The 10,966-nt window shown below is 44.9% G+C and overlaps 1 protein-coding gene and 1 pseudogene across 2 annotated transcripts in view; both read left to right on the top strand.

Moving 5' to 3' along the window:
• The first annotated feature begins 3,281 nt into the window (after positions 1–3,281).
• Positions 3,282–4,226, top strand: LOC116078118 (annotated as a pseudogene).
• A 4,570-nt stretch (positions 4,227–8,796) lies between these two features.
• Ccnf (cyclin F) overlaps positions 8,797–10,966 on the top strand; it is a 27,979-nt gene continuing 25,809 nt past the window's right edge. The window contains exons 1-2 of one of the 2 annotated variants that reach the window (XM_031354833.1): positions 8,797–8,911; positions 10,703–10,857. In XM_031354833.1, coding sequence (XP_031210693.1) covers positions 8,896–8,911; positions 10,703–10,857 — 171 coding nt within the window. In that variant the 5' untranslated portion in view covers positions 8,797–8,895. The other variant, XM_031354832.1, reaches the window with a different exon arrangement.

Raw genomic sequence — 10,966 nt, 5'->3', positions numbered from 1 at the left:
GGGGGGGGGGGGGGAACCAAACAAAAGAAGGAGAAGAATCTCATCCTCAGGGCACTGAAAACATTTCAAAAAGATGCATGATGAAATTTCTCAGAGAGAGAGAGAGAGAGAGAGAGAGAGAGAGAGAGAGAGAGAGAGAAAGAGAGAGAGCACCTCCAAACCAGAAACAAAAGGCATTTAGAACACCAAACCAACAAGATCCCAAAACAAGAGCCACCCTACCATCACCATAGAACAGATATACAGTGTAAACAAAGTATCTTCAGGGCTGGAGAGATGGCTCAGAGGATAAGAGCACTGACTGATCTTCCAGAGGTCCTGAGTTCAAATCCCAGCAACCACATGGTGGCTCACAACCATCTGTAATGGGATCCCATGCCCTCTTCCTGTGTGTCTGAAGACAGCAACAGTGTACTTATCTACGTAAAATAAAGAATTCTTTAATAAAAAAGAAAAGAAAGTATCTTGAAAGCATAAGATAGAAATGCCAAAAACACATATAAAGGCCCGCACATCGCTGTTTTCATGGTCAACAGCAGACTTACTGCCAGAGATAGTGGAGTTCAGTCCACAAAGTAAGACTCAGAGTCTACAATGGAAATTTTCAGCACAGGAAGCTGGGGACACAAAGCATGCAAGAAGCTCTAAGCATTCAGAGTGCCTCTTACACTTTTTTTTTAAAAGATTTATTTACTTATTATATGTAAGTACACTGTAGTTGTCTTCAGACATTCTAGAAGAGGGAGTCAGATCTTGTTACAGATGGTTGTGAGCCACCATGTGGTTGGGATTTGAACTCAGGACCTTCAGAAGAGCAGTCAGTGCTCTTAACCACTGAGCCATCTCTCCAGCCCCTCTTACACTTTTTTATTAGGAGCTTTTATTAGGAATAACTACATGCAAAGATTTTAAAAAATTATCAAACCATGTTTATAAAGAATAGAATGTCCCCTTACCTCCAATACCAGACCAGGTTCCCTCCCCCCACCTCTTCCCCCCATCCCATCCACTTTCCCTCCCAGGTCCCTCCCTCCCCACTTATGATTGCTTTCTTACCTCTCCCAAGTGGTACTGAGGTGTCCTCACTTGGGCACTTCAGCTTGTTGACCTTTTTGAGTTCTGTGGACTGTATCTTGGGTATTCTGTACTTTTTTTTCTAATATCCACTTATCAGTGAGTACATAGCATGCATGTCATTTTGGGTCTGAGTTACCTCACTCAGGATGATATTTTCTAGTTCCATCCATTTGCCTGCAAAACTCAGGATGTCTAGTTCTTAATAGCTGAGTAGTATTCCATTGTGTAAATGAACCACAGTTTCTGTATTCATTCTTCTGTTGTGGGACATCTACGTTGTTTCCAGCTTCTGGCTATTACAAATAAGGCTGCTATGAACATAGTGGAGCATGTGCCTCTATGGCATGATGAGGCATTTTTTTGGGTATATTCCCATTCCCAAGAGTGGTATAGCTGGGTGTACCCATACCACTATTCAGGTAGATCTATTTCCAATTTTTTGAGGAACCTCCAGATTAACTTCTAGAGTGGTTGTACCAGTTTGCAATCCCACCAGCAACGGAGGAGTGTTTCTCTTTCTCCACATCCTCTCCAACATGTGTTGTCACCTGAAGTTTTGATCTTAGCCATTCTGATTGGTATAGGTAGAATCTCAGGGTCGTTTTGATTTGCATTTCTCTGATCACTAAGGACTGAAGCCCTGAGAGCCAGCAGAAAGAATGGAAACAGGCAACCTCAGGAAATAGGAGGTTGGGGAAACCTTCCAGAATGCACCAGAGACCTGGGAGGTAAGAGACTCTCAGAAATCAAAGGGAGGGATCTTAGATGAAATGCCTGACAGTAGGGAGAGGGAACTTATAGAGACCACCTCCAGCAGGAAGACAGGGCATCAAATGAGGAAGAGGCAGGCATCCCACAGTTATAACTCTGACCCATAATTGTTCCATCTGAAAGAATTACAGGGATGGAAATGGAGAGGAGCCTGAGGAAAAGAAGGTCCTGTGGCAGGCCCAAGTAGGATCCAGCTCAAGGGGAAGTCGGAAGACCTGACACTATTACTGAGGCTATCGAGTGCTCACAAAAAGGGTCGTATCATGACTACCCTCTGAAAGACCCAACAAGCAGCTGAAAGAGTCAGATGCAGATATTTTCACCCAACCAATGGACAGAAGCAGCTGACAACAACCCTGTTGTTGAATTAGGGAAGGCTGAAAGAAGCTGAGGAGAAGGGCAATCCTGTAGGAGGACCAGCAGTCTCAATTAATCTGGACTCCAAGATCTCTCAAACACTGGACCACCAAGCAGTATACACCAGCTGATATGAGGCCCCCAACACACATACAGTAGAGGACTTCCGGGTCTGTGTTCATTCAATGATGCACCAAACCCTCAAGAGACTGGAGGCCCCAGGAAGTTTAGAGGCCAGGTAGGGGATGGGGGGTGGAGGCATCAATGGGGGAGGATTGTGGGGGGATGAAGAGGTGTGGGATGTGAAGCAGTCGGAGGATGGATGGGGAGGGGCAGGGAATGGGATATGGAGTGTAAAAATAAATTAATTTATAAAAGAAAAAAAGAATAGAATGTTTTGCTTAAAAGATCACGAGGAGAACAAAGGCAAAAGACAAGGAAGTATGGGTAGAAAACCACGGGAAATTGCAAGTTCCATGTGTCTTAAGAAATAGCACATTCCATGGGAGCTGGAGAGATGGAGAGATGGCTCAGCGGTTAAGAGCACTGACTGCTCTTCCCAAAGGTCCTGAGTTCAAATCCCAGCAACCACATGGTGGCTCATAACCATCCATAATGAAATCTGATGCCCTCTTCTGGGGTGTCTGAAGTCAGCTACAGTGTACTTACATATAATAAATAAATAAATAAATAAATAAATAAATAAAAATAATAACAATAATAATAAATAAATCTTTAAAAAAAAAAGAAGAAGAAGAAGAGATAGCACCTTCTGGATCCCTGAGGCGAAACTCCTGTTGTGTGGTTCCTTCCCTCTGACTTGGTGTGTCAGGGGTCACAGTGCCCTTACAGTGACAACAACTTATAACTAAAACTTTAAAACACAATGTCTGGAAGGATGTATTTCAAGTTTTGAAACACAAGAACAGATAATTCAGACTATACCCAGCAAAGCAATCTATCATAACTGAAGGAAAAACAAAAATTTTCCTTGATTTAAAAAAAAAAAAAAGGGCTCCTTTCTGCTGTTTGACGCTGCCCGGGAAGCATCGCTGAAGGCTCTCAACCCTGCCATCATGTCTAAGTCAGAGTCTCCCAAGGAGCCGGAACAGCTACTGAAGCTCTTCATCGGAGGGCTGAGCTTCGAAACAACCGATGAGAGTCTGAGGAGCCATGGGGAACACTAACCAACTGTGTGGTAATGAGAGATCCAAACACCAAGAGATCCAGTGGCTTTGAGTTTGTCACATACGCCACTGTGGAAGAAGAGGATGCTGCCATGAATGCAAGACCACACAAGGTGGATGGAAGAGTTGTGGAACCTAAGAGAGCTCTATCGAGAGAAGGTTCTTAGAGACCGGGTGCCCACTTAACTATGAAAATGATCTTTGTTGGTGGTGTTAAAGAAGACACTGGAGAACATCACCTACGAGATTATTTTGAGCAGTATGGGAAGATTGAAGAGATAGAAATTATGACTGACAGAGGCAGTGGAAAAAGAGGGGCTTCGCTTTTGTCACCTTCGATGATCATGACTCTGTGGATAAGATTGTTATTCAGAAATACCATACTGTAAAAGGCCACAACTTTGAAAGGCTCTGTCAAAGCAAGAGATGGCTAGTACTTTGTCCAGCCAGAGAGGTCGCAGTGGTCCCGGGAACTTTGGTGGTGGTCATGGAGGTGGTTTTGGTGGCAAAGACAATTTTGGTGGAGGAGGAAACTTCAGTGGTCGTGGTAGCTTTGGTGGCAGCCCTGGTGGTGGTGGATGTGGCAGAAGTGGGGATGGCTATAATCAATTTGGCAATGACAGAAGCAATTTTGGAGGTGGTGGAAGCTACAATGATTTTGCCAGTTACAACAATCAGTCTTCCAATTTTGGACCAATGAAGGGAGGGAACTTTGGAGGCAGGAGCTCTGGCCCTTATGGTGGCAGAGGCCAGTACTTTGCTAAACCACAAAATCAAGATGGCTATGGAGGTTCCAACAGCAGGAGTGGCTATGGCAGTGGCAGGAGGTTCTAATTACATAAAGCCAGGAGGCAAAGCTTAGCAGGAGAGGAGAGCCAGAGAAGTGACAGGGATGCTGCAGGTTTCAAAGGATTTGTGAACCCAGCCAAGCATAGTGGTGTCGGGGCCAGCCGCTACAAAGAAGACACGTTTTAGACAGTGCTCATGTGTGTGGGCAAAAACTCCAGGACTGCATTTGTGACTAATTGTATAACAGGTTATTTTAGTTTCTGTTTTGTGGAAAGTGTAAAACATTCCAACAAAAGGTTTTACTGTAGACCTTTTTTACCCATGCTGTCGATTGCTAAATGTAATAGTCTGATCATAACGCTGAATAAATGTGTCTTTTTTTTTTTTTTAATGTGCTGTGTAAAGTTAGTCTACTCTGAAACCATCTTGGTAAACTTCCCCAACAGTGTGAAGTTAGAATTCCTTCAGGGCGGTGCCAAGTTCCATTTGGAATTTATTTATGGTTGCTTGGGTGGAGAAGCCATTGTCTTCAAAAAACCTTGGTGTTGTTAAACTGCCAGCTACTGGTGTAACTTTTAATGAGTTTTGCCACTGAAAGGGTCATCAAAGCAAGGTCACAATTTGGTTGTAAAATGGTCTTTGGCACACCCTATGCAATACCAAAATTGAATAATGGTATCAGATAAAATAACAGATGGGAATGAAGCTTCTGTACCATCCATTATCATGTATACTCAATAAACGATTTAATTCTCTTAAAAATAAAATGGGGTAAAGGACTTTATTATGATCACTAAGTCACTACAAAGAGAGTTGAAGGAATTCTTAGGCTTCAGAGGAAAAAAAAATCCTCCAGAAGGCCGCAAGAAAGAATGAACTGGGCCTGGAGAAATGACTTAGTAGTTAAGAGCGTGGCCCACAATAACCATAACTCCAGTTCTAGGGCTCCGATTCTCTTCTGACCCCTGAGGGCACCAGGCATACATGTGATGCATGTACATATATATGTGGCAAAGCACTCGTACACATGAAAATAAAATATTTTTAAAAGAAATGTACCATGGTAGAGTGGTAATTAAAAGCAAGAGGAGGAGTAATCACACATCACAAAATCAGAAAGAAGACAGAAACCAACCTACACCTTTTAATTACAGCCAAGTATTTACACAGACCAGTAGACTGGATTTGAAGATAGGAACCATTTATTTGTTGCCTGAGAAACCCATCTCACCACAGAAGACAGACAGTACCTGATGGCGAAAGGATGGAACGGACAGTCTGAACATATAGAGTGAGGAAACATCAGGCGTGGCTGGTCTAACACCCGATCAAATAGACTTCAAACCAAAACTAGAGGAAAAAAATAATAAAGGTCACTTCCTTTAGGGGTTGTCAAACAAACAAAACAAAACAAAACAAAACCTCTACACTTCTAAACAAATGCCCCAAACACAATTTTATAAAATAAATACTACTAAATTTAAAGTCACAGATTAACCCCAGGATGATAGTAGTGGATGAATTCTAGGCTCTTCTCGCCCTGGTTGAAAGATCATTTTGATAGAAAAATAGAGAAATAAAACAAACTTGACAGACATCTATAGAACATTTAAACACTGCAGAGGGCCTTCTCAACCTCTGCTTGCCCTACTAGATGGTTTCTTGATCTTTTTTTCAAGTGACTGTTCTGTAGAAATCACAGTATTCCTTGATCCTTCATAATGGAAACCTTCTTGGGTGTTGCCACATTTCATGCTCCCTTCAGCCTCTTTTGAATCCGTGAGGTTCCTCAGGATCCCATAATACTTAACCTTTGCATACTTTGCCTTCTGTAACCTACTGTCCTCGAGTCTTTCCTCATCCCTTTGCTGGCAACTAATATGTCATGAAGCCAAGAGTGATCCTTGAAGGAGCTCTAGCAGGCTTGAGAGTGGTAAACATGGCACCCACGGATGCTGCCTTTTCCCCTTCCCTCTCCCTTGCTAAACTATTAGATCACATTCCTAAAGCTATCCCTCACCCCAGCCCAAGGTCCATTTGCTTATTTGGCCACTTTGCTCTGCCGATCTCATTTCTGAGACTGATCACCAAGGTCCAACTCACACAAGATCCAGCAATCAAAATTCATTACTTTGACTAACCTAGTTAAAATGCCCAATCATAACTTACCAACATGGCTTAGCTCATTTTAACACAGACCTCCTCCTTTTTTTCCTCTTAAAATTAACATTTGCAAAGCTATTTGCTGCAGTTTCTGTTCAATTCAGATTCAGCCACCTTGTCTCTTTGCCTTGCTTAATAGTGGATCTATTTGCATTTGGGTTGTGCTTGGAAATTGATGTTTGGGTATGGTCTTTGCCTAACCTGGAGTCCAGAGAGGAGCAACCCAAAATATATGGGTCCCATCAATCCTCAGCTCACAAAGAGCTGACTTTCCTGAGGTCTCTCATCCCTTGAAGCCCAATGGGAAATGGGTATAGTTCACACTCTGGAGGTGTAGTTCTTAGCCGTAGGGGTTGAACAGCAGTAGGACCAGGAGGCAAGGGTACAACATGATCAGATCTACATCTAAGAGAACACCTGGTTCCTAAAACAAAAATATTTTGGCCAAGTGAAGTTGTCTTAGTTAGGGTTTTACTGCTATGAACAGATGCCATGACCAATGCAACTCTTAGTTTTTTGTTTTGTTTTTTTTCGAGACAGGGTTTCTCTGTGTAGTCTTGGCTGTCCTGGAACTTACTCTGTAGACCAGGCTGGCCTTGAACTCAGAAATCTGCCTGCCTCTGCCTCCAAGTGCTGGGATTAAAGGCGTGCGCCACCAACGCCCGGCCCAATGCAACTTTTTTTTTTTTTTTAAGGGCAACATTTATTTGTGGGCTGGTTTCTAGGTTCAGAGATTCAGTCAATTATCACGAAGGCAGGAACATGGCAATATCCAGGCAGGCATGGTGCAGGAGGAGCTGAGAGTTCTACATCTTCATCTGAAGGCTACTAGCAGAAAACTGGCTTTCAGGCAGCTAGGATGAGGGTCTTAAAGCACATACCCACAGTGACACACCTACTCCAAAAGGGACACACCTTCTAATGGTGACACTCTCTGGGCCAAGCTTATTTAAACCATGACAGAAGTGGTACCCAACTGTAATCCAAAAGTCAGGAAGCTGAAGCAGGACAGACCTTAAGTTATAGGTCAGCCTAGGCTACGTGGGGTTTTCTAGTTTGCTTTCTGTTATGGTAACAAACAACATGACCAAAAACAATTTATTTGTCTCATACTTCTAGGTCACAACCCATGTTTGAAGGAAGTCAGAGCAGGAACTCAAGGCAGGACCATGGACCAGTGTTGCCTGGCTCATGCTCAGCTAGCTTTCTTATATAGCCTAGGCACACCTATCTAGGGATGATACCACCCAAGATGGTGAGAGGCACCAATTCCTCACAGACATGGCCACAGACTGGCCTGATCTGGGCAATCACACTGAGTCTCCCTCAGATGATTCTAAGCAGTGTCAGGTAGTTAGCTGAAGCTAACTAGGACATCGGGAGACCCTGTATCAAAACCAACAAAATCTGCCTCCAAAAAAATAGGGAAACTGAGGATACAAAACGAGGCTACAGAAAAAAAAAAAAAGACAACTGATGACTTTTAACTCCGATTAACCAGGGGACCAAAGATATTGTTATGGATTCTAAAACGTGACTGACAGCAGGTTTGCTCATTGTTGGAGTTAGTTTTTTTATCCCTTCCCAGGGGCCAGCAAAAGCAAATTCTGAAAACAGCGCTTCGCCTTGGGCCAGGTAACAAAGTAACAGAGTTCAAAAAAGGAAAGTAAAAAGTAACAAAGTGGGAAACAGTACAGTGGGCAGAAAAGAGGAAATGTGATCGTCCAGCATGGAGATCGGCAGTGGAAAGCAAACCCCAAGTCTTGTCCTGGGGTTCTCTAATATTCTGTGCTGTGAACAGTCATTCCCTGTTAACTGTCTCAGACCCACAAGAGGTCTTAATACCCAGCTTCAAGCACAGGTCAGATCCAGTGAGTACGCAGTCAGGCTTCGGGGAGGGGATCCAAGCTGTGGGGATAAGCCTGGCCCTATTCCTTGCTCTCCACCCTCAACAGACTACTTGTCTCCTCTCGACAGATCATCTCATGAAAAGACGGGACGTGTACACGAGTGAATACATCGCTCAGCAGACTGTGACTGTGGCTGCCCCGTATCGGAGCCCAGCTTCAGCAATCTCCACATTCGTGTTCGAGTAAGCGTCTCCCAAAGCAGAATCCTTGGCCGGAAGCTCGCGTGGGAGGGACAGGTAGTAGCCACGACCAACTCCCCAGGGTAGGACAAGTCGTGGAGGGAGAAGACCAGTCCTCTCTGTCTACGGGCGGGCTTTTTGGGATAGCCCGCCGGCGCCAGCTGAGCTCCTGGTCCTCCGCCCAGCAGGGAAGGCGGGTCAACCGCGAACGATAAGCCAATAGACAGCCAGCGTTTGAATTCGCGTCCTGGTATAGCCAATCACAAGTGTCCAGAACCTGCGGGGCAGGCGAGGCTAGCGATCTGGGGGGCGTAACTCTGTGGTCCTACCAGTAGGAGCTCCCGGCGCGTTTGAAAACGGGGCGGGGGTGGGGCCCGCGCCTGCGTGAGGCGCTCGGTGCACTTGCCCCAGGCGCGGGCGCGCTGGAGAGCGGTGTAGGGCGGCAGTGGAGGGAGCTCGGCGATGGGGAGCGGCGGTGGTGAGTGCTGGCGGGAGCCGGGCAGGGGATGGGTCACACGGAACGGAGGCCGGAGGAGCATGGACTCGGGCCCCCATGACCGGGGAGGGCGCGTCGCATCCCCCAAAGCACGGGGTAGGCACGGATCCCCGACTGCGAGCCCGCCCGCGCAGTTTAAATGCCCGCCCGGCGCCTATGCCTCTCCAGTTAACCCAGGGCTCTTTAGGTTCTCTGCCTAGCAAAATCTGATTTCACTTCTCTGTGAAGTCGTGGGCGATTCCCATGACGTAGATCGATCTCAGGTCCTGTCCGGACTCTTGAGGGCGGCTTGACCACCTGAGGGTTGGCTGAGGCAACAGGATCTGCCCCTGGGATCTCACGACCTGGGGTTGCGATTTCACTTGCTAGAGTGGTTAAACACTTCCAGAGCACATGAGTCAAGAAACTGTTACGATAATAGTCTTAGAATGTTTGGGAATTATAGCTCTCTGGGTATACATTTGGCCTTTGCTGTATATTTGGTTTTCAATAAGACTCAGGTGAAGAGTTTGGAGGTGGACAGTCTCTTAGAGACCTCCTGATGGAAAGCGTTATCAAGGCCCGGGGAACAGCCACTTTTGCCTCAGTGTGAGGAAGAAAAATAGGTAGAAAGATAGGCGCAGTTATAGGCAGGGAGGCAGGACCTTATGGAGAGGGTGGTGTGGGGGTCCTTTGTGAAATAAAGGAAAAAGCCATCGGCTCGGCATTGAATGAACAACCCACTATGGGAGAGGGAAGAGAGCTCATCTGAAGAGCATGTCCAGTTGCTGTGTGCCTCAGTTCTCAACCTATGGGGCGCGACCCCATTGGGGGAGTCAAACGACCTTTTCATAGGAGTCTCATATCAGACATCCTGCATATCAGATATTTACATTAAGATTCACGATCATAGCAAAATTACAGTTATGAAATAGCAATGAAGTTATTTTATGGTTGGTGGTCACCACAGCATGAAGCACTGACTGTGTTAAAGGGTCGGCAGTGTTAGGAAGGTGGAGACGCACCTGTCTAGATCTCAGGTTGTGATTTTCACTGTAAGCTGAGTGTAGCAGACCACTGGGTTGGGGACTGGGCAACTCTGACCATCTGCCAAGCTGAGACTTGCTCTGGGATGGGTCTGGCCTCCATGTTCTAAAGAACTGCCTGCTGATTGGAGTTCCCAGTCTATGCCATGGCAGTCCCTTGGTCCATACTCAACAGTGTGCTTTTAGTCACATGTACAAATATACGCAATGGAAGCTGGCCATAGTGACTTAACACTTAAAATTCAGTACTTGGCAAGTAGAGGTAGGGAGGATCAGGAGTTCAAGGGCAGCCTCAGCTATATTAGTGAATTTGAGGCCAGCCTGGGCTACAGAGGACTCCATCTTAAGCAAAAACATACAGCAAAAGTCCAAGGGATCTTACTGACTGGTTGTGAGCTAGCCTTCACTGCTGAGCAGTTTCTTGGCCCTGAAAGTACTTTCTTGAGTCCAGTTCAAGGAAAACATCATGAATGTTCATCAGTGTTGGCTGCTTTTCTCCAGTTCTGGTTGTCATGTAGATCTTGAATCAGAAAGTTTCCAACATTCAAGTTACATGTTACCTGATATTCTCCCCGAATATTTATTGGCTATAAAAGGAGTGGTGGTATCTTAAGTAATTCATATGGTACACTTTATTTAATTTTAAGACTAGTCTCTTGTGTGAACAGAGACTTGTGTGTAACTATTAAATCATCTTTAGATACAACTTTTTATCTCACCAAGGCTTATGAATTTTTTTCCCCTTAAGTGATCCATTGTAGGTGTGCCAAGTGTTTCTGTTATCCTACTAAGCGAAGAATCAAAAGAAGGCCCAGAAACTTAACCATCTTGAGTCTCCCAGAAGATGTACTCTTTCATATCCTGAAATGGCTTTCTGTTGGGGATATCCTTGCTGTCCGAGCTGTAAGTTACCATATGGAAACAATACCAATCCTTGTGTTGTTGGTTATACTATAAAGATCTTGTGTATATTTATGTGTATGTGTGTGTATATATATACTTTTTTTTTCTT

The sequence above is a fragment of the Mastomys coucha genome, unplaced genomic scaffold (genome assembly GCF_008632895.1).
Source record: "Mastomys coucha isolate ucsf_1 unplaced genomic scaffold, UCSF_Mcou_1 pScaffold5, whole genome shotgun sequence".
NCBI lineage: Eukaryota > Metazoa > Chordata > Mammalia > Rodentia > Muridae > Mastomys > Mastomys coucha.
This window is presented reverse-complemented; position numbering and strand designations above follow the sequence as displayed.